Source organism: Gopherus flavomarginatus, chromosome 1 (genome assembly GCF_025201925.1).
Source record: "Gopherus flavomarginatus isolate rGopFla2 chromosome 1, rGopFla2.mat.asm, whole genome shotgun sequence".
In the NCBI taxonomy this organism is placed as follows: domain Eukaryota; kingdom Metazoa; phylum Chordata; order Testudines; family Testudinidae; genus Gopherus; species Gopherus flavomarginatus.
Window position 1 is genome coordinate 108,447,452 of NC_066617.1, and position 24,447 is coordinate 108,471,898.

At 45.3% G+C, this 24,447-nt stretch overlaps 1 protein-coding gene across 3 annotated transcripts in view; it reads left to right on the top strand.

Moving 5' to 3' along the window:
• Positions 1 to 24,447, top strand: part of HIPK2 (homeodomain interacting protein kinase 2) — a 201,774-nt gene that overhangs the window by 65,320 nt on the left and 112,007 nt on the right. For all 3 annotated transcript variants that reach the window (XM_050945478.1, XM_050945489.1, XM_050945484.1), the window contains exon 2: positions 2,344 to 3,439. In XM_050945478.1, coding sequence (XP_050801435.1) covers positions 2,344 to 3,439 — 1,096 coding nt within the window. The remainder of the gene's footprint in view (positions 1 to 2,343; positions 3,440 to 24,447) is intronic.

Genomic DNA, 24,447 nt, shown 5'->3' on the forward strand with positions numbered 1-24,447 from the left:
GTGATTTAAAGGGCCTGGGACTCTGGTTGTGGCAGCAGTGGCCGCCAGACCCTTTTAAATCGTCGGGCCCCGGCCCTCTCGGTGGTCCTGAGGGGGCAAAAGGGGCCGTGACGTTAAAGCATTGCCACGGCAGCACTTTAACGTCAGATGTGTACGAGCCCGTACCAGCGGCCACTTCTTAAAGGTACGCCGTACCGCCCACTTTCACCTCTGCGTGCTGGTCATTTACATGCAATTATACCGAATGCACTTTCAGCTCACCTCAGCTATTTCATAAGAGGTTCCTGGTTTCTGCCTCCTGGGAATTAACTGAAAGATTTGTGTATGTGTTTGCTTAACTGAGTTCTTTTCTCTTTGCTAATCAGCTTTGAAACTAGGAAGTAACTATATATATATATATATATATACACACACACACACACACACACACACACACACACACACACACAAACATAAAAGGATTTTAGAATGTAGCAACACACCCGGGAATGGGCTAGAAGAGAGCTGATTTTTCTCAGCAATTATGAGGAAAAAAAGCTGAGCATTGTGCCCTCTCAATTCCCCTCACCTGGAAGGATGTTTCAGGTCATCTGCGTTTTTGTTGTATTTTTGTTAGTGAAACATTCACCCTTCAAATATTTTCTTTTTAAATTGAAAACAAGTCAAGGTATGTTTGCTCTTAAAAATTCAGTGATGGTGAAAGATCAGCATAGTTTTTTTCCCCTCCCTTGTCATTCTTGGGGTTTATTACAAAACAAAGATTTGCAACACTTGATGAGAAGGGGTTGAGGAGGGGTATGGCTTTCTGCTTTAACTCACTCATAGTGTCGGCTTCTTAAATACATATCCACACTCAGCTTTGTGCAATTCACTAATTCTTCTTGCCAGCCCTATAGTCTCCACACTGGGAGGAGAAACCTGGGAGAAGTTCTGTACTTGGTCTTCCACCTTCTATGGATCTCCGGGGGGTTCCCACATTTGTGCCTTTCTAATCACAAGGTTTAGGTTGTTGTTTTTTTTTAAAGTACCTGGGTAATTAGTTCTGTTACGTTGTTTTTATAAATATCTACAGAATGTTAACATTTTTAGATTCAAAGAAAAAGATTGCAGGAAAATAGATTTATATCTTTTTTTTTTTAATTTTGTGTTAATTTAGAGCTAGATTCTGCTGCTCTCTTATTCATAGCAAATGTTACCTTATTCCAAGAATAGTCCTTTCAACTTTCAGCAGGATCTATTTTCCAGCTATGGTACTACTCATTGTGAATATGAATGGAAAAAATGTGGCCCATTGTTATTTATGAAACCAAGGGAACTGATGGCAGGAGCTAAGGCTAATCTTTGCATAATACCTGTTTTCACTATCCATAAATGCTGAGAAGCATTATGCAAGATTCCCACATACAGTTCTGGCAAGGGACTTCAGTTATGACTTGAAACGTCACCAGCTATTCCAGTCCTGGGTCCACAAACTTCTCTGTCAGCACACCTCAATTCTGACTTTCAACACCTCTTCCTATTCCCATCCTGGACTTCTACTGAGCAGAAAACATGAACTGTGCAGTGGTTTTATGTGTACAGAAAGAGGACTTGAGTGAGACGCCTCCCCCCCGTCCCAAAAAACTATGTCATGTATGACATACATCAGGGGTTGAACTTTGCTCCACAGAAGTAAAAGACTATTTCAGTACCCCACTACACTGTCTCTCTATCAATGCCAAGGCCTTGCCTGCAGTACAGAGGGAGTTCGATCTAAGTTACGCAACTTCAGCGACATGAATAACGTAGCTGAAGTCAGCGTACTTAGATCTTCTTACCACGGGGTCCACACTACGCTATGTCGACAGGAGACACTCTCACGTCGACTCCCCTTTTGCTTCTCGTTCAGGTGGAGTACAGGAGTCGATGGAAGAACAATCTGCGATCAATTTAGTGAGTCTTCACTAGACCCCCTAAATTGACTGCTGATGCATCGATTGCTGCATGTCAATCCCCCGGTAAGTGTAGAAAAGCCCTAAGTTGTTGCTGGAGACAATGGGACGAGAAGGATGCTTAGTCGCAAAAGGTAAACCTAATCCTTAGGTTGTTGTTATTAAAAAAGGAGAGAGAGAGAGACTAATGGTCGCTATTAATATGTATGATTGAGTTAGTACTGACCCTTTGTTTTACTGTACTGCACTTTATTTGCAATGGATACGTCTCCCGGTTTGTAAGAGCCTGATCATTTTCTAGCTGTTGCTGAGGTTTCCCTCCCCATCATCCCATTTTCCCGTATTGAAAGTGAAATGAATAAAAAGCTAGGGAAGGAATCTTGACGTTGTTTCTTTAAATGTTATGTTGCAGGTATGGCCTCGCATGTGCAGGTTTTCTCCCCTCACACCCTTCAGTCAAGTGCCTTCTGTAGTGTGAAGAAACTGAAAGTGGAACCGAGTTCTAACTGGGATATGACTGGGTACGGCACACATAGCAAAGTCTACAGCCAGACCAAGAACGTGCAGTCCTCTCAAGCTGCAGCAGCAGCAGTCAACGCCTCCCTCCAGATTCCCAACCCAAGTATCCCTTACGAACAGACCATCATCTTTCCAGCAAGCACGGGGCACATCGTGGTGACATCTGCCAGCAGCACTTCCGGTGTCGTTGCAGTGTCTGGGCAAGCATTGGGCGGACCTCACAACCTGATGCGTCGAAGCACTGTGAGTCTTTTGGACACCTACCAAAAATGTGGACTTAAGCGCAAGAGCGAGGAAATTGAGAACACAAGCAGTGTGCAGATAATTGAAGAGCATCCACCAATGATTCAGAACAATGCCAGTGGGGCCACGGTAGCCACTGCCACCACATCCACTGCCACATCCAAAAACAGTGGCTCCAACAGTGAAGGGGATTACCAGCTGGTACAACATGAAGTGCTGTGTTCCATGACCAACACGTATGAAGTATTAGAATTTCTTGGCCGGGGAACCTTTGGACAAGTGGTCAAATGCTGGAAACGTGGCACTAACGAGATTGTAGCTATCAAGATCCTTAAGAACCATCCTTCTTATGCCCGACAAGGTCAGATTGAAGTGAGCATCCTGGCCCGGTTGAGTACAGAAAGTGCAGATGACTACAACTTTGTCCGAGCCTATGAGTGCTTCCAGCACAAAAATCACACTTGCTTGGTCTTTGAAATGTTGGAGCAGAACCTCTATGATTTTCTAAAGCAAAATAAATTCAGCCCTTTGCCCCTTAAGTATATCCGGCCAATCCTCCAGCAGGTAGCAACAGCCCTAATGAAGCTGAAAAGCTTGGGACTGATTCATGCAGATCTCAAGCCAGAGAATATCATGTTGGTAGACCCATCCCGACAACCATACAGGGTCAAGGTCATAGACTTTGGTTCAGCTAGCCACGTGTCTAAGGCTGTGTGTTCAACCTACCTTCAATCCAGATATTACAGGTAAGAGAGTTGTGTCAAATAATGTTAAGGAAGATGTTTTTTTTCTGGAAGGTCCTATAAAAACCTCTATGGTCAGCTGTTTTTTCTTGCCATCTTTTGGGTATGTACTGAATGCTGAATTGTGATGGCTGGGCTCTCATGATGAGCTGTATGTTCATTGCCAAAATGAAAGAAAAGTAATTTAACATCTTAGGGTGATGTGGATAAAAACCATTGTTAATTTGCAAATAACTTTCAAAAACTGACTGATTAGAAAAGGAGTTTGTCAGTTAAAACTGACAATATAATTTAGAAAAGCATCCCCCTCACCGCCAATACTCCTGTGTCTGATTCCACAGTGTGAGCCAGATCCTCAGGGTTGTTGAGTTGGTGCATTTCCCTGCAAAGTCAATGCAAGCTACAGCGATTTGGTTTTAGAAAGCTTTTTTTTTAACCCTAAACAATGAATTAGCATTTTAAATATAAATAACCAGATTTACAGGCTTCTTTGTATGGCTGAAATGATGGACTTTATAAAAATGATGTGCAACCATATAAAGAAGTTGTCCAAATCCAACAGTTGCCTTGAAATAGTAGTTTTCCAGGCTGTGGGCCCCATGCAAAGCCCATTGGAGTCCACAGTCAGAGTCTCATCGACTGCAGTGGGCTGTGGGTCAGGCCATACTGGAACACATTTTAGTATATAACTTTGTTTTAGTGGTAATTTATTTTCAGTGTTTGAAATTTACTCAGTGTGATAGTCTGTAGTCTTATGTTCACCCCTTTTACAAGACTATGATAAATTTTGTACAGACTATGCCTTGTTAGGTATCATTTGACAACTCATAATTTGCTGATCATTATTGTCCTGATAAAATATTTGTGGCAACATTGTATGTAAAATTATAAAATTCTACTATATAACATTACTGCGATGTTCCAATTTTGGAAAAGCAGGCACAAACCAGTTATTCAAAGACAAAAGGCAAACTGATGCCTCAGCCAGGTGTCGACAAAATCAAATGGACTATCACCCGATTAAGAGGAAAAGAAACTGCTGGAAGTTCTCATCCCCACAGACTTTCTCTCTCTTGAACTACAGGCTGGAGAACTGAGGGGACACAGCAGTTCATCTATCCAGATTCTACCCTGGGTAATGTCAAAGCCATTAAGAAGGATGAATGAGTATTGTCCATATTTCTGGGTGGGGTTGGGACTGGCGTCCTGGCTAAGGTTTATTCATCTTCATTCATTGTGCTTTTTACCCTTTAACCACAGGCAGGTGCTGTCTTAGGGTGAAATTCAGAATTGTGCAGAGGGCACACACAAGGCATATGTGCCATTTAAGTTCTACTTAAGTCTGTAATATAGGGCTTTCTTAGTACCTAATCCTTGTGCATAGAGAGGAAAGAGGGTTAGGACACTAGCCTTGCACTTTAGAGACCTGGATTCAATTCCCTATTCCAGAACAGACTGCCTGTTTGCCCTTTAGCCTTTTTGTCCCTCAGTTCCCCATCTGTAAAAATGTAGGATAATAGTGTTTCCCTACCTGACAAGGGGGTTAGGAGGATAAAGATTGCTAAAGATTGTGAAGTGCTGTGAGATATACTGATGAAAAGTGCTACATAAGAGTTAGGTATTATTTGTGCAGCCCCACTGGGGTGAATTTTATCCTTGGAGTGTGTCTTAACTCAAGGAAGCAAACCTTCCTGTGCAGATATTCTCTCTCAAGAACCTTCCTGTTGTCCCAGCCGCTTAGACCCAGAGCATTCCAAGGCTTTAGAACTGTGGTGCCTCTGTTATATACAGAGAGAGAATTAGTTTACAGATGACAGCTTCATTTAGACATTTTCAGGAATTCTCTCTGTTGTCATAAGTCTCTGAAGTAGCAGTGAACAGTGATATGGTGACTTCTTGAAATGATGATGACTTCCGTGAAATGATAACTTGATGACTGATTTGATCAAAATCTGGCATGGCAGCATGCCTGGCTCATGAGTTAGATACAATAGCTGTTTCTTATGTAAAAGCAGATCAGTTGCTCCACTTCTAAAGAGGATGTTCATCTTTTATAACAAGAGGACTTTTCAACCCCCTTCTCCCCAAATAACTCAGCTTTCAGACAGTACAGGCAAAACCCAGCAGAGCTGGGAGGTGGGGAAGAGTTAATTTTCCCAGTAACAGGAATTTTGACAGCTGTAGAACTGCAGCAGCTGATTTTTATCTGTTTGTCCTTTCCTCTGAAGGAGGCCAAAAAAAGAGAAGAAAAGCCAGTTTATACCTCAGAAGAGGCTTACTAAATGAAATATTGCACCTGATGACAGTCCCATCTTCCAGGGGAGACATGTTTCTGCTATAAATATGCAAAAGCTTTTGGGGTTGCAATTACCTTGCTGGGTTGAAGAAGAAAAAATATAATGCTAATATGGGCATTTTGTTGTTGAGTTATCTGCATGGGCGGCCCAGGTCCTCAGCTGAAAGACAGAAGGGACAGCTGTAATGAAACGTGAGATAGAAAATAGAAATGAAAGCGAAAAATGGTTAGTTCTCAGTGACAGTCACAACGTGTTTTTGTTATAGTCTCTGGGGAAGAAAAAGCTTAATAACATTCTCTTATTATCCTTTGAAATTTTATTTTATTCAACTAATTCCTCTCCTGCTTTCCATTCCTGATGCGAGGGGGAAAGGACAGTAGTTCATCAAAAAAAGTAATTGAGATGAATTACATCGGCAGGGGGCTTCTGCTGAAGCTAAATTCAAATAATGGACAAAATTCATATGCTTCTTATTTTCTTATTGAGGGTGTGTGTGGGGGGGGAATAGCAGAAAATAAAGGCCTGCTGTATTCCAAAGAGATGCATTTTCATGCTGGGGTAAACATCTTGAATAATAAATCCATTTAATTTACGCTTGATTTTCTTGCGAGGGCTATAAAGAAGTGATGGTATGACAACCCAGGTGCTTGGCTGGCTGGTTCTTGCTCACATACTTATGGCCTAACTGTTTGCCCTAAGAAAGGAATTCTCCCCCGGGACAGATTGGCAGTGACTCAAGGGTTTTCCACCTTCCTCTGCAGCATGTGGGTGTGGGACTCTTGCCAAGATTTTCTGGGTATCTCTCACTTAATCATTTCCTTGCCATTGTGAGGGCCTTGAGCATTGGTGCATCTTGGTCCCCCCTATTCTCTGCTAGGGTTGCCAGGTGTTCGATTTTCGACTGGAATGCCCAGTTGAAAAGGGACCCCGGCAGCTCTGGTTGGCACTGCCAACTGGGCCGTTAAAAATCCAGTCGGCAGCGCAGTGGGGGCCTGGGGCTAAGGCAGGCTCCCTGCCTGCCCTGGCTCCTCATAGTTCCCCAAAGTGGCCACCTGTGAGTGCGAGGGCAGTGCACAGAACCTCTCTGGCCGCCCATGCGCCTAGGGGCTGTAGGGACCTGGTGGCCACTTCCTGGGAGCCTGGTAAGCACTCCCAACCTGGAATCCCCTCCCGCACCCAAACTTCCTCCTGGATCACACACCCTCATACACACCCCAAACTCCTGCCTCAGCTCTGAGCCCCTTCCTGCACTCCAAACTCCTCATCCCTGGCCCCACACCAGAGCCCACATCCCCTGCCAGAGCTCTCACCCCCTCCCGCACCCAACCCCCCTGCCCCAGCTTGGAACTCCCTCCTGCACTCTAAACCCCGCTTCCCCGGCCCCACCCCAGAGCCCACACCTGCAGCTAGAGCCCTCATCCCCCTCCCGCACCCCAACCCCCTGCCCCAGCCTGGTGAAAGTGAGTGAGGGAGGGGGAATGGAATGAGCAGGGGGCGGGGCCCCAGAGAAGGGGTGAGGCAGGAGCAGGGCAGGAGGCGGGAAAGGAGTGTTCGGTTTTGTGCGATTAGAAAGTTGGCAACCCTATTCTCTGCCTGTAGCACATATTAATCTAGTCTCCTGTGGGCTGTGATACTTTGGTCTCATTTTGGTTGTTGGGTTTAGTGAGCGGGTGCTGGCTGGTGTGGTGGCCTGTGATATACAGGAGGTCACACTAGATGATCTGGTGGTGCCTTCTGGCCTTAAACTCTATGACATTAAGAATTGGGAAGTATAAGTTGAGTGTCAAGAAAACGAAAAAACCCGTTAGACTAAGAATAGCATTTCCAGGGAAGTGACAGAAGTCCCCTTGCCTGAAACATTTAAAACCAGGCTAGAAAAAGCACTAGAGAATAGACTGCAGAGGGCACTCCTGAAGTGGCAGGAGGAAGGACTCAGTGACCTAATAGGTATAATTGGGCCCTAAAGACAGTATAAGCAGTTGAGGGACGAGCACCCCAGTGTGAGAATGATCATCTGATGGTGTAGAGCTGACACAGGGGTTCTTACATCATTCTCTCTCCCTGTTGCAGGTGTAGCCATGGAAAAGGGGCATGGCTGGAGGAGAGCAGGTGTGTCCAGGAAGCCCCTAGGCTACTCTGATACTCAGCTGTTTTTTTGGCCCCCTCAGGCTACTGTAGCACAGCACAGGGGAACTGAACTGTGTAGACCTGCACCAGGATCAGGGGGATGAAAAGACGGGCTTTTTAAAACCAGTTTAGCACATCCCAGAATCTGGCCCTTACTGTCCCGATCTTCAGCAACAATAGCTCTGACTGAAGTCGGTGATTGCTGCCTGCTTTGAAAATCAGGCCATATGGCTGTAATGTTTCTGATTTGTGTCAAGTATCAGGGAGTAGCCATGTTCGTCTGTATCCACAAAAACAACAAGGAGTCTGGTAACACCTTAAAGACTAACAGATTTATTTGGGCATAAGCTTTCGTGGGTAAAAAAAACTGACTTCAAATATATCTGTTAGTCTTTAAGTGCCACCGGACTCTTTATTGTTTCTGATTTGTGTGTTACACTACCTCCTTTGGACCTCATTTTCTCTTCTTTTCTGTGGCTTCTTTTATAGTCACCTGGGGTCTCCAAGTTCCCCCTCATCTCACATTTTAACAACTTTTTCCCTTTTCCACTTCACTGTGGTATAACTGTGATTTTCTTTCCATCTGAGGGGAGTTCCTTGGGACTCTGTTAGCTAAGGACAGTCACAGCTAGTGTTGCCAGTGTCTGGTTTTCAACCAGAACACCTGGTTGAAAAGGGATCCTGGTGGCGCTGGTCAACACAACTGACCAGACCGCAAACAATCCGGTTGGCTGCAGCACCAGCAGGGCAGGCAGGCTCCGTGCCCAGCTCTGCATGGCTCCTAGGAAGCAGCCAGCATGGCCCTCCAGCTCCTAGGTGTAGGGGCTGCCAGGGGGACTCTGCGCGCTGCCCCTGTCTGCAGGCACCTCCCCAAGCGCTGACTCTGCAGCTCCCATTGGCTGGGAACCATGGCCAATGGGAGCTGCAAGGGGGGGTGCCTGCAGACTGGGGCAGCATGTGAAGCACCGTGGCCACCCCTCTGCCTAGGAGCCAGAGGGACATGACACTGTTTACTGTGAGCCACTTGAGGTCAGCGCAGCCCGGAACCCGCACCCCAATCGCCCTCCCATGCCCCAACCCCCTGCCCCAGCTCAGAACCCCCTCCCGCACCCAAATTCCTTCCCAGAGCCTGCACCCCACACCCGTTCTGCACCCCAATCTTCTGCCCCAGCTATAAGCCCCGTCCCGCACCCAAACTCCCTCCCATAGCCCATACCCCACACACCTTCCCTCACCCCAACCCCTAGCTCAGAGCCCCTTCCATACTCTGAACTCCTTGGCCCCACCCCCGAGGCCCTTCCTGTACCCCATACCACTCATCCCTGGCCCCAGACCAGAGTCTGCACCCCCAGCTGGAACTCTCAGCCCTCCCATATCTCAATCCTGTGCCCCAGCCTGGTGAAAATGAGCATGTGAGCAAGGGTGGGGGAGAGCGAGTGATGGAGGGAGTAGAGATGGAGTAAATGGGAGTGGGGCCTCAGAGAAGGGGTGCGGAGGGGAGAGGTCTGAGGGGAGGGGTGGGGCAAGTGTGTTGAGTTTTCTGCAGTTAGAAAGTTGGCAATCCTAGTCACTGCTCAGAAACATAAGACACTCTCTACTCCCAGAGACTAAGGGCCTGATTCTGTGTTTCTGTGGCACATGCAAGAAAGGGAAGGGTGGGGCAAAGGTGACATTAAACCTTTGTGCTCTGGGTATTATTAGGCTGTCCAAGGCCTGTCTAGCCCTTAGCGTAAGTTTAAGCAGCCTCAGGGCTGCTATGGCTTGTATTCAGTGGCCCCCTATGGTCTGTATGGCATGGCTGCAGTGTAAAATATTGACCTTGCCTCCTCTCACCCCGGCACATCCTTACAACACGGGCTGCAGGGGGAATCTTTGTAGGCACAAGCTGCTCAAGGTAATCTGCTGCTCTAGGCAAAACTTCAGTATGCCGCCCTCCTCCTATCCTCTTGTCTGCATGGTGCCGCAGACCGGTCTTCGAGAGTGTGAACTGCAGAGTGCTCTAATGTGTAGCGCTCTAACTGCCCCATGCAGACCCTGCCGGCATGAGCTAAAAGGGACCTAATGCACGCTAACGTAGAGTTTGAAACACGGCTACATCAGTGGAAATTGTTAGTTTGTGCCAGCAGGAATTGTTACACTCAGCACACTAGTTCATAGTGCCCCCTTAATTCACACCCCTATAGACTGGTCTGCAGTGCTGTGTAGACAAGCCCCAAAAGCTGCCTCTCCCAGAAATCTGCCATCCTAGGCAGCTGCCTAGTTTGTCTATAGCTAGAGCACCTGCTACGTGTGGGGCTGTTGTGGCACCCCTCAGTGATTTCTCTCCTTTTCTGTCATTCAAGTGGTATTAAGGTGCCAGAGTGCAGCCTCTAGGAATGCAGCGCTGTCTAGCCCTTGCTGTCCCAAATCTGTGTTTCAGTTGCCTGACAGTGCCAGTGTAAAAGTGTGAATGCTGGGAAGTCATCTTGCCTATGTATTGACTCACATCTAAGCAATGGGAAAGCCCCAGTTCCACTGATACCCCTGAGTTTGCTCCAAGTGAAGACTCTAGCAGAATGACCTTTACTGGGAACAAACTCAGATCTTGAATGAAAAGTGAGGGCTCCTGGCTTGGTTGCTCTTTCAAATCTTAAGGGTTGGGTTTAAATATTTGGTTGTGGCTGCTTCCGAAAGAAAGAAAGAAACCACAGGCAAGATGTCCCCTGTCTTTCCCACCCCCAGCCTGTGTGTGGGAAGCTGTATCCAAGCTGCTAACACTACCAGTTCATCAGTGTAAGCCCAGACACCTGATGGTTTCATCACCAAGGAGCAATTACACTTGCATACTTTTTTTCTCTAACTCATTGATCAGCCATTCAGGGACAATCCCACTTAGTTCTAATTTAGTTGTAAGCCTTTAGCCTTTTCACCCCAGGCAGAGATTTTGTCAGTGTTGTGGTCAGAGATGTCGGTGAAAAGGGGAGTGCGGTGTGGTGAGGAGAAGCCTTTTTTCTCCCCCACTTCTTCACTGCGATATAAATCATCCCAGTTTCAATCAGACCAATATGCATCTTATATCACTCTTCTACCCTGCCTGATGCCTAAATGGTAGATAAAATGATACCCGTGCATATGGCTTGGTGCTGCTTTAACTTTCTAGTAGAAATGGTTCCTAACCTGCATCCCAATAACCAGGGGCTCTGTTCTTGCCAAGTATCACAAGCTAAGGCGGTTTGGGTCTGACCAATGAACCTTCAAAGAGAAGGTTAAGTGGTGACTTGATCACAATCTATAAGTACCTACCCTGGGAACAGAAATATGACCAGAGAAAGCTCAGTAGTCTAGCCGACAAAGATATAACAAGACCCAATGGCTGAAAGCTGAAGCTAGCCAAGTTCATACTAGAAATAAGGTGCAAATTTTTAGCAGTAAGGGTCATTGATCATTGGAACAACTTTTCAAGGGATGTGGTGGATCCTCCATCACTGGACATTTTAAAATCAGGATCTGATGGGTTTCTAAAAGATCTGCTCTAGCTCAAACAGGAATTAGTTCAGGGAAGCCCCATGGCCTATGTTATGCAAGAAGTCAGACTAGCTAATCACCACAGTCCCTCCTGACTTCATAATTTATGAATCTATAAACAGGATACTTTCTAGGAAAACAGATTTTTTGTGGAGAGTGGTGACTGTGGTTCAGTAGGTGTCACTGCTCCATCTGAGTCAGCAATTACTCATTGGTGTTAGGGGTCACTGTACTCTTACAAGTACAATCTTTCGGATTACACATAAAACTGAGGTCTTGATTCCAGGCAGTCATTAAAGGTCCCATATCACTTTTCTTATGAATAGAGATGTTCACGCCAGTCAAATTCCAGCTTGGGGAATTACATTCTGTATGCCTAAATTCCCCTGCAGTTTCAACTGGATATATTCTTCTCCATTTCTTGTCTGCCAAATGGTATTGCTGTGCCTTGCTAAAACAGCTGCTGTGTTTCACTGCAGAGGTTGCTATATTTCACTTGTGGGGAAATAATCACTTTATGAAATGTGTGTATATATATATATATATATAATACAACACGTAACATGCTTTGCAATCATTTAGGAGGCAGAATACTACAAATGTAAGATTATGATTATCACCTCTGCCCTATAAACAAAAATAATTGGAATGCTTTGTTTTAAAAGCATTTGGAATGTAGTATAAGTGGCCAGGGCTTTGGATACTTATGCTGAAGGTAAGTGGGAAATACTGAAATATCCAGGCTGTTGAGAATAATATTTGTGAGCAGCTTGGAAAGATTATTTCATTGTTGCCACTATTTCAGATGCTGTAGGGAAATGTATAGATATTGTGTGCAAAGCTTTCCTGCCGTGTCTGGAAATACTAGCCATATGATACTACACACTTATTGGCTGACAAATTTCTAGACTATTTTAGTGAGTAAATGGCTTTCTGGCTATTTTACAAGTTTCTTTTGCCTGAATTTGTTAGATTAGCCAGGTAAACGTTGGTATTTGTGATGGCAAGAACTGGACATAGTATTTCCTGACCCTTAGCTCTGTCAAAACCCCTTATTCCTGTCTTGCCACACCCAGTGCACTCTCCCAGTGCGCTTTAGTCCTTCTCTGCTTTGCCTGTCCTGTGTGTCTCTGAGGTCCAGACGGTCAATTTTGCAAGACTACCTGATGGTTTTGAGAGGTTGTTCCTTCTCTCGACTAGAATGAAACCACCAAGCTCATCACTGGTAATCTAAGGTCACAAAGCCTCCCTGAACTGAACTGAATGCAAAGTGCACAAACTCACTACCTACAGGGCACTTCCTGCTCCTCCACTAAGCTGCCCCTCTCACTGCTGCATCATTGAATTTTCTTTGTGAGTCTTTATTTTCAGGTCCTCACTTTAAAAAGTGAGAAGCCTGAAGAGCTGTTTATCCAGCTCTGAAGGAATTAGGAAGGCCATGCATTCTGCACCCGTTGGCTAACTCCATTGGCTCATTTCAGAGCCGGCCAGCCTGCTTTCCTGCTTTTCAGAGCTGGACAGCCTGGACTTCTTAATTTTTGTTGAACTTGTGAGTATGAAGTGAAGGTCAGTCTAAGTTCTTCCATGAAAAGCATTTCCATAATCCCCTTTACCAGCATCTTATTGCAAGCTGATGGGCACATTAGCCTGCAGATGTGCTCCTAGGTACAAGAGTGTGAACATCTTCCTTTCCCATCTGTATTGACATGAGAGGTCCCCTCATCTTTCCATACTGGTCTCTCACACTCCCTTGTCTCCGTCCCAGTGGGTTGACTGTGATATAAAGGTACTTTGGACTATAGTCTATAGCAGAGACGATACAGACCAATACTGGATTTTATAAGGGGCAGTGACTGGAGTTCCTATTCGCAGTTGGTAAAGTCTGGTCTATTTAATTTCTCCTCCCATTTCAGGGATGCAAAAATTTCAGGTTTCATGCAGTGACTTTTGGCTGCCACAGTGTTGCAGAGTGGCGAGTACATTTTAGAAGGCTTGTGGGGTGGAGAGAAAACAAATATCCCATTTAAAACAATTCTGCATCTATACCAGACATGTACCAAGGAGGCTGGAGTTTGGATTTGCTTTTGCAGAACAAAAGCTAAGTTGACGAAGTTTTGCAAAACCAATGCTGGGGTTAGCTGACTCTTGGTTTCATTTTATCTAAACCACCAAAGTTGGGAGGGAAATTGAGGTTCCAGCTTGAAAGCTTTTGGCTTTCTCACAGCTCTTGATGGCCAAGCCAGTATGGCTTTGGTTTTGCAAAACCAAAACAGGAGTGGTTCTCAACCAGGTTCCATTTTATCTAAATGACCACAGAATGGGGATGAAAAGCCAGTGGAGCTCCCACCCTGCTCTGAACAGAGGTTATGCACTCTGTATATTCTAAATTTACCCTCTTCTTGGGATTCGGTTTTATTGAGAATAACAAAACTTAGACCTCACCCTAAGCTTTCTCTTCAAGCCTGGCTGACCTTAGGGTTTTCCCTGCAAAACCTCCTCTGTTACACCCCTAGTTCCCGCCACTGAGAGAGAGACATTCCAGCTCCTCTTTTGTCCTGTTGGAGTTAACAAGTAACCCCTTTCTCTATCACTGAGCAGTAATTACACTGCATCTCTCAACCTGGGGCAGGCACCTGACATCAGGATAACTCAAAAAAAGGAGCCTGGTATCCGTCCCTATGCAGACCATTAAAGGCTGCTGTTCTGTTCCAGGGAGGCTCAAGAAAGGATTGTTTATGTATTTATTAATTAAATGTATAAAATATGTCCAGTTATGCATATCACAAGATACACAATAATAATAATAATAATAATAAAACACATTATTTGTGTAGAAGAAAATAGAGGGACACTTCCCAGAACATTGCTGATCTGAACAGAGACACTTCTCATCCAAACATCCCCAACCCAAGCCCCTAAAGCCTGAGGAAAGAGAGCGGTCTTGTGCTTTGCTCTAAAGGTTAATCCATGCTTCTGCCTGAGCCGAAGAATAAATGAATTCCAGAACTGAGGGCTCTCTACTTAGAATGCTGTATCTAATGGTCCCTAAGGCAATGGATACACAGAGGTCTTCCAAGGGATACATCAACTCATCTAGATATTTGCCTTGTTTTACAATAGATGGCATAAAAAGCACTAGCGAAGTCAGTACAAACTAAAATTTCATAACAATGACTTGTTTATACTGCTTTGTATACTATACACTGGAATGGAAGTACAATATTTATATTACAAATGATGTATATTCTAATTATATGGTCAAAATGAGAAAGTAAGCGCTTTTTCAGTAATAGTCTGCTGTGACACTTCTGTATTTTTATGTCTGATTTTGTAAGCAGGTAGTTTTTAAGTGAAGTGAAACATGGGTGTAGGCAAGACAAATCAGACTCCTGAAAGGATACAGTAGTCTGTAAAGGTTGAGAGCCACTACTCTAGGTGACTAAGTCTAGGGCCTCTGAGATAAAACACCCCAGCCCATCTCAGCTTCCTGGCAGCTCATGGAGAGAGAGCCAGGCCCCAGACCAGTTACTCTGTAGAGTTTGCTCTATAGAGCAAAGTTAAAAGCTTGAATTGTACCAAGAAGCAAACAAGAAGACAGCATAGTGGTTAGAAGACAGGTCTAATATGTTCCCAATGGCTAACACTGCTGTTCAGGTGAGCCGGCTCATTCTACAGTGGCTGTAGATTCCGAACATTGCAATAATCCAACGAGACACAAAGGCATGGTTCCCAGATCCGAGAGGAAAGGTTGCAGACATCCCATTGCACATACAGGTGAAAAAAGATTTTTGCCCCCAAAGTCACCGTTAAATGGAGGAGCAACCAGAGACCCAAAAGCACTGTACAGTCTGGGCTTTAGCCCATCTGTTATCTATATCCTGTATTTTCTGTATTTCTTTCCCATTGTTCTTTGCTGCTAGGGTTATTTGCATTAAAAAGGATGTTTGTTTCTGAACAGTTGATAATTTCCAGCTGCTTATCTCCCTGACCTGAAGTCACAATCCCTGCACATTAGGGGCATCACAATTGGTTAATGTGGAAATGGACAGAATTTCAAGAATGACAGAGGTGGATTAAGACTTCAGGTGTGGAAATAAGCAGCAGGAGAAGAGGAATTTCTAAGCAAAGATCCTGTTTTTATGCAAATGGCCATTGTTCAAAAGAACAAGAGAAATGCAGAAAATAAGAGAAATGCAAATTTGTTTCTACAAAAAAAAGAATGTTTTCCTAAAGCATCAGCAGCTCTTCAAGTGTGTCAGTGATTCGCCATCATAGCAGGTGTAAAACTCTAAAACAGACAGTGCCTTCTGAAATATACCTTGCCACAGCTTTCAGATGTATCTGTGTATGTCTCCTTTAAATGGTCAGATGTTTTTGTGGTTCAGGCAGTGGACTGGTACTGAGAGTTCAATTCCCAGCTCTGACACAGACTGCCTGTGGGACCTTGGACAAGTCACTTCATCTCTCTATGCCACAGACCCGCAATTGTAAAATGTTGGATAATAACATTTCTATTCTCCCACCCTTTGTCTTGTCTACTTAGATTTTAAACTCTCTGTGCAGGAACTTTCTCTTTCTGTGTGTTTGTACAGTGCCTAGCACAATGGGGCCCCAACCCTGGGCAGGACACTACCATTACACAAATAAATGTAGGGATTATTGGGTGATAAAGAGAGATTCTGTGCCTGGATCAGGGTGACTAATGCAGCAGCCTCTGGTAGTGGTATCATTTCAGCACAGAGGCACTTATCCTGGCAAAGCTACAGGGCCATCTTTGTATTCAGTGGAGTTGCAGAGCCCCAAAATAATTACAGAGTAACATCTTGCCATTATGTTATTACATCTGCATCACTGTGATATAGCGCCATATTCTGAGCCAGTGTCAGGAGACATATACAGATACATTTGACAGCTGGCAAGGTATATTTCACACACATTGCAACGTAACATCAGGATGTAGCATCACAATTGTTTTGTGCATTGGCCTGAGGCAGGGTGAGGATCCACCCTTGTGAATGCCATCTTTGCTGACCTCGAGAACTGGGCAAACACTATAAACAAAAAACCCCATGCATCCCTGTTTTGAAACAAAGGTGCTTCGGCAGTGTCTGTACACCTCTGGTATCCACTGTCCACCGATATCCTAGCGAATGAAGGAATGATTCCAGATTTTAAGGGCTGTTGAGGAGGAACCACGGAAAGCAAGCGTTGACTATGTAGACAATTTTGCATTGGAAGCTTGATTGTAAATTACACTTACCCAGTCAGGGAATAGGACTGTACTGTAGGGTGTCACATCAAATCTAAGCAAGAGCTGACATTTCAAATACCTGCAAGTATTATTCACCAAACCTCAGTGGTGAATAATGTCAAACACCACATAATTCGAGGAAAATTGTGATCTGATCAGTACACTTGTGAACAGAAAAGAAGACAACAGTCAAATAAGCTTTGTTAGCGGTTTGCATAGCTCCATTTACAGTAACCCAGGAGCCAGAGCACTAAGTGAATTACTCAGTGAATCATTCAGCCAGAGTTGCATCGTAGCGTAATACCTATCATCCCTGCTTTTGCTGGAAAACTAGTTTTGGTAAAGCTGTGAGGAATGATCAGGATTTCAAGGTTACATTCCCCATACATTAGACTGAGTCACATTCTTTTCTGATATTCTGTCTCTGATATTACCACAAGAACGAGCAAGTCACGGGATTTCCTGCCTTCTGTTTTCTTTTTTCAAGTTCTATAAGCACAACAAGTCTCTTCCTGGGTTGCAGCCTGATAAGGTGATATAAAATTCAAGGTCACTGTGCTATTTACTGTACCAGGGCAGGCCCTGAAATGGCTGTAAAGAGTTTGTTTTATTTAGCAGCAGAAATCCAAAGCATCCTGTTTCAGCCCTTGGCTGGGGTACTTTAGGGAATGTCTGCACTACATTGTAAACAGACTCGGACTTGTGGAGTTGGTATTTCCAAACCCATGCTCAAGCATTCATATTGCATTGTAAACCTGGACTTACAGTTGCTAGACCAGGTCTCACAGCTGTGCTAACGTGTCCATACTGCACTACTTAGGCCTTCTGACTTGGATCTGTGGCTTGAGCTGCATCCCCATTGCAAAATGACAGGGCTTGGATCTGAGTCAAAGCAGGACTTAGGCTCTGATCCATGCCCCTAGAAAGGTCCTAGGACCCAGGTTCTGAGTTCTTGCTGATCCAAGTCAGACTGATTTGTATATGGACAGAAGGGAGCCGTGGGCTCAGACCTGAGTCAGAGCTTGGCTTAGTATGCAGTGTAGACATACCCTTATATTAGAGTTGCCAACTTCCTGATTGCAGAAAACAGAACACCCTTGTCCCACCCCCCTACCACGTGGCTCTGCCCTGCTCCATCCCTTCTGTGAGGCCCCCCCCCCTTGTCACTCCAGGATCCCTCCCTCCATCGCTCACTGTCCCCCACTCTTGCTCATTCACTGATTTTCATTGGGCTGGCATAGGGGGTTGGGATGTGGGAAGGGGTACAGGCTCTGGGCTGGGGTTTCAGACTCCGAAATGGGGCCAGAAATGTGGGGTTCAGGGTGTGGGAGGGGGGCTCTGGCTGGGGCAGGGTATTGGGGTTTGGGAGGAGGTGCAGGGTGAAGGCTTCGGGAGGGAGTTTGGTGCGGGAGGGGGCTCAGGGTTAGGGCCAGGGTGTTAGGATGCAGGAGGGAGTTCTGGGTGCAGGTTGTGGGCGGCTTCTGGAAGCAACCAGCACGTCTCTGCAGCTCCTAGGCAGAGGCACAGACAGGTGGCTCTATGTGCTGCCCCCATCCACAGGCACTGCCCCTGCAGCTTCCATTGGCTGTGGTTCCCGGCCAATTGAAGCTGCAGAGCCGTTGCTCGAGGTGGAGGCAACATACGGAGCCTCCGTTGCTGCTGCTGTGCCTAGGAGCTGGAGGGACATGTCAGCTACTTCCAGGAAACACGGCTACTTCCAGGAGCTGAGTAGGGAGTCTGCCAGCCCCATGCCAACCAGATTTTTAATGACATGGAGCTGCCAGGGTCCCTTTTTGACTGGGCATTCCGGTCGAAAACTGGACACCTGGCAACACTACCTTAGATTGCTGGTCCCTACTGGTGAGAGGTGTACTGCATGGTAGTAAATATACCCATAATCCTCTGGTGGGAAGGAACACATTAAAATACACTGTGAGGTACTTTCCTATTCATTGTCATTTCCAAGTCACAGCACAATTAGCAGGGCCTAAAGAGGAGCTGAGGTAGGAGTTAGCTCTAAACTGACGTGAGAGAACTTGAGTTTGATTTTCTCTCTTGTTCCCTCAGGCCCAGACCCTGAACAGTATTTAGGTGCCTAACTCTCATTGAAATCAGTGGGAATTAGAGACCTAAATACCTTTCCAGTGCAGTTTTCCATCTCCTCCCTGTCAGGTCACTCCTTAAGCATGAAAAAGGGGGAGAAGGAAGAAAGAACTCATTTTCTCAGGCATTGTAACAGGACGGTGGCAGCTGTTCTTTAGGAACAGCAGAGCATGGCAACCCACAAGCACTGCTCCAGCAAGAGGTGGCTGATGAAGGAGAAAGTGCCAAAATAACATGTCATTTTGTGTGTCATTTGCCACTTATTTCAACACTTGTGCCAGGTCACTGTGCTCGCTAGCGAATGGCCACCGAGAACCGCAATGAGCTGACGAACCATTGGCACTAGATCAGCACCCCAAGTGTGAAAATAAGATTAGTTACTAGGGAGATTTGTCATCCATGCCTACTGAATAAAAAGGCAGCACTAAGGACACCATTTACACAGGACTTCAATGGATGTTTTGCCCAAATTGGGATTTGGTACCAAATGTTTAAATACATCAGCCTGTACCTTAAGTGCCCCCTCTTCCAGCAACATTGCTCTTAGTAATCAAGAGCTGCATGTGTTACACAGAGGCAGGTGTATTAGACAATTCAGTTCTTTGATGAGGTCAATGTGAACTACTCCCCAGTACAGTGCATTCGGGAAACTAAATTACACTAGCCTTATAATATATGGAGATATACCTATCTCATAGAGCTGGAAGGGACCCTGAAAGGTCATCAAGTCCAGCCCCCTGCCTTCACTAGCAGGACCAAGTACTGATTTTGCCCCAGATGGCCCCCTCAGGGATTGAGCTCACAACCCTAAGTTTAGCAGGCTAATACTCAACCCACTGAGCTATCCCTAGAGCATGATGGAGTTGGGGATAGTATCTCCCACCCTATTGCTTAATAGGGGTGTTGCTAGGTAAGTGATTGGAGTTGGTTTATAAAAGGATGCATCAGAACAAGTGGAGGTAAATTACCTGAAGAGACCTTGGTGTGTGTGTGTGTGTGTATATATATATATATATATATATATATATATATATATATATATATATATATATATATATATATATATATATAACAGAGGGTTAGAGAATCACACCCTTCAGACTCCATCCAGACTGACTTTAGTGCCTGAAGTTTCTGCCTCCGTGCCTGCAGACTATTGCTGCACCTGTGATGCTTTAAATTAGTCCCAGCTGGAGGTAAAGGCAGCTGATTGTCAGGAAGTACCTAACACCTGCAGTATCTTTCTCCAGGTCAAACTGGAGGAAAAGAACATTTTCTATCAGGTGAGAGTTTCTGCCTTGTCTGGGTAATACTTGTCTCTCTGCCTCACTTTTAACTGAGCTGTAGCTACTTAGTTAATTGTTTAAATAGGGAAATAAAGACAAAAAGTTTGCTGTGCCCTTTGAGGAAGGGTTGTGAAGAGTGAACTCTGGGGTGCTGTAAAAGAAAAAGGACACACAGGTACCCTATGACAAACATTTGGTGCAAAGAGGGAATTAGAAATCAAAGAGGAATGTCTCTAGGGTCCTGGAGGGGGGAGACACTTGGCAAGCAATTTTCCCCCTAGTTTGTGGGTTCCTGAGAGTCTATCTTCCCTGGGTAAAAAAAAGGTGTGGGGAGGAATGTAAAGCTAGATTTTACCACTCTTATTTACTGTGAGTGGTTCCTCACTCTGTGAATCGTTTCATTGATTTCAGCGGACCTGCTTGTGGATTTACCATAACTCCTGAGTAAAGGACGGTGTATAGTTGTGCTGCCCCAGGAGCAGATCAGGAACAACTTGAGATGAGAGCTAGGCAAAATGTTTCTAAGTAAATGGTAAATTTGCTTTAAAAAAAGCAATTTGTGGACACTGAAACTATTCATGAATTTGGGTTGAATTTGGCTAATAGTTTTGCTGCTCCCTACACTCCCCCCCACCAGAATTTGAAAGCACTGAAATGTTTTGTTTAAACATTTTCAACACAAACTTTCAATATTTCATTTTGAATCAATATTTGAAGCATTTTGTTTGGCTGGCATAACATTTTTTTTTTCCATCTTGGTGAAGCCCCCCTGTAAAAAATCAGTTTCTGTTTGAAACTGACTATTATTTTTTCAGATTTTTTTATTTTTTTTTGGACATCAAAATGAAAAATCAGCTATTCACTCAGCTCTGGTTGGGACTCTGTCACAAATTGGTCCTTGGTCCAGTGACTCTAGGGCAGAAGTAATCTGCATCAGACCCTTACTTGGCACAGCTTTCTGACCCTTTCATGCCAGCTTGGCTATCCTGGCTGGTGTGTTGAGGGTTGAAGTCAATGTTCTGCCACTTCCCATCCCTGTGTGCCCTCCCACCCTCCATCCATTTCCAGGGGAGGGGAAGTAAAAGCTTTCTATGCATTGCTCTGTCCCATAAAACCCTTTACACACCTCAGAGCTGTTTCTCAAAGCAATTTTGTGAGGAGGATAGGAGTGGTCTTGATCTATGAGTATTTACCGTAATCTTACCGAAGCAAACCTGAACCAAAAATTGTATAGTTCACAGAGTCAGGTTAGTTCTTTCTCCTTATTCCTCCTTTTCACATATCTCTGCAGTTCCTAGTTCTGAGTGGAAGCAGAAGTTCCAAAGTACAAGAGAGAATTTTTTGTGCTGCTTCAAGCCTGGAGATCAGAGTTCTCAACAGGTTCAGATGAATTTCACAGGCATATCCAAAATTTGGAGTGCTTATCAGAACCCAGACTCAGGCAGTTGGCTCACAAGGCAGTTTTTACCCTGCCTAAGTATTTAGAAAATAGAGAGAGAGCTGTGTATGCTCCTGTAATTGATTGTAATGACAGTGCAGGTTTTGAGAACAAAAATCAGTAATGTTCCAGCTAAGTCTGATGGTGGTATTGTAATGAGCTGTCTGCTTGCATTTTTACGCTTAATCATTATGCTTAATCTGTTGACAGGTTTTCTCTTCTTGATATATAAGGTGTGGTTCTGTTAATAACATTTCCACTTCTCTCTCACACACATGATTTTTTAAACTTGAGAAACTGTGATGGACTAGGATTGCCAAATTTGTAATATTTAAAAACTGGACACTCCACCATGAATACCAGAACCTCCCCTTCCCTGCTCCTTCCCTCTGAGGGCCTGGTCCTTGTTTGCCCCTTCCCTGCTGAGGCCCCGCGTGGGTCAGGAGGGACTCACCTGCAGAGCCTGGGCTGGGAGCTGCAGCCGCCTGATGCAGGTAGGACGTGGCCCTGGATGAGTATGGGCTCATGCCTTGTAATGACTCAGTGCCTCCCTGCCTTCCCCACCCACAGTAACTGGACTTTGGGTATCTGGTCACTAGATCTGACCAGACACCATCAGGTCCCGCTTTCGACTGGACTTTCTGGTTGAAAACCAGACACCTGGCAGCCCGATGATAGACAAGTGAGGGTGGCCTCTCTTCATTTAGAGGAGAGCAATCAAGGGACTGTCACAGCTATTTATAAACTGTTGCTCCATAAGGAAAAATTACATCTCTGTGTCTCTTCCGCTTGACACAACAATAAACAACATGAAGAAAACACATGTATAGTTGGGTTCTAAATAACTGTGTTTATTAAATATACTATATACAAACATGGCAGGCCTAGCTGCGCACACATTCTGCTCTGACTGGTTTCTAGCATCTTGTAAATACAGAACACAAAGAGTACCATCAGAGTGCTCACAAACTATTTAAAGGGAGTTTACCCTGTTCCTATTTGCTACAATCTTAGGTCTGGTCTACACTGGGCGGAACGATCTAAGTTACGCAACTTCAGTTACATGAATAACGTAGCTGAAGTTGACATACTTAGATCGACTTACCGCGGTGTCTTCACTATGGTGAGTTGACTGCTACCGCTCCCCCCTTGACTCTGCCAGTGCCTCTTGCTGAGCTGGAGTACAGGAGTCAACGGGAGAGCGCTCAAGGGTCAACTAGACGCAATAAATCGATCCCCACTGGCTTGATCACTGCTCGCAGAAGGCATACCCTTAGAGAAAGTTTATCTGAGTTGAGGTTCTGTGTCTGGGGGGTGAATAGGACTGGAGTGGAGTTGTGTGAATGTATCTGGGGGTGATTATGTATGTGATTGTGAGGACTGGTGTGTACTTCTCTGTGTGAAAACTGTTACGAATGGTCTTTTAATCATGTTTAACAGGGTAAGCATTCAGATTTAAACTGGTTGCTGCTGTTTACAACACTGAAGGCTATGGACACAGAGGAAACTTCTGGTGGAAAAGGGGAGTATTTGGTCTCTTAGACATAATAAATTAAACTTCTTAAGAATAGTATTTTGACTGCCGCTGGGGGATTAAAAAACATGGAATCCTCAGTCAAGAGGAAAATGGAGTGTTTCATTTTGAGTGTCACAAATGCTATTAAGAAAGACAGCTGAAATCTAAAAGGTAAACAGATACAGCAGAGATTGGCTGATTTTTCCAAGCTACTACACTAAGATGTGGATGATGAAATATTACAAGTTGATTTCAGCAGGCAAGAGGCTAGGGGGCGAACTCCTCTATTAAAAATAAAAATATTAGCCATGAGATACAGTCCCCCAAGTTACCAAAATATAGCAGTTGTTGTTAGTATTGTAAATCAGTGGACCAGATTCATGAGATTGCCTGAGTACAAACAAACGCAGAATCTGGCCATATAGCAGTTTTACAAAGGTCTCCTGGAGACTCATTTGATACCCTATCTCTTCTGCGCAGATGCAGGAACATGGGTCAGACAGTAATCTCAGTTACACTGACGTACCTCTGGTGAATCTCACTGAAGTCAGTAGAGTTACTCCCAATTTACACCTCTGTCAATGAGGTCAGAAGCTGGCCTCATGTATAATATAATGAAGGAAGACGAAGAAAGGCACTGTTATCTGGGCTGAAAGATAATAAAACTGCATTCAGGAGACATAATGTTATTAGTGCTGATGTCATTTTCAGCAAACAATTATGCTATAATTACAGGAATCTTCTTCCCTGCCTCCCCCCCGCCTTTTGTTTAACTCTTGTTCTCAGTTTTGTTATGGCCGCAAAGGGACATAATACATATCAGTGGTTTTCAAACCGTGAGATGGAATGGAAGGGACTGGGTTGCGGCCGCTCTAGTCAGTGCTGCCGACCGGGCTGTTAAAAGTCCCGTTGGTGGTGCTGCCTGGTTAAGGCAAGCTAGTCCCTACCTGCTCCATGACACCTCACTGTGCCCCGGAAGCAGCCAGCAGCAGGTCCGGCTCCTAGGTGTGGGGGGGCCTACAGGTCTCCACACACTGCCCCTGCCCTGAGCACCAGCTCCGCACTCCCATTGGCTGGTTCCTGGGCAATGGGAGCTAGGGGAGCAGTGCGTGTGGGTGAGAGCTGCATGGAGCTGCTTGTGTGCCTCTGCCTAGGAGCCAGACCTGCTGCTGGCGCTTTCAGGGGACAGCACGATCTGCGGTGCCAGGACAGGTGGGAAGTCAGTCACCGCGCTGCTGATAGGATCCGCCGGAGGTAAGCCTGCACCCCAACCCTGCACCCCAATCTCCTGACCCCCCCAACCCGTCATCCCCACCCCAGAGCCTGCACCCCCAGCCTAGAGCCCTGACTCCTCCTGCACCCCAGCCCCCTGTTGTAGCTCTGAACTCCTCATTCTCAGCCCCACCTCAGAGCCCTCACATCCGCATCCCAACCCTCTGCCCCAGCCCTGAGGCCCTCCCAAACCCCTCATCCCCAGCTCCGCTGAGTC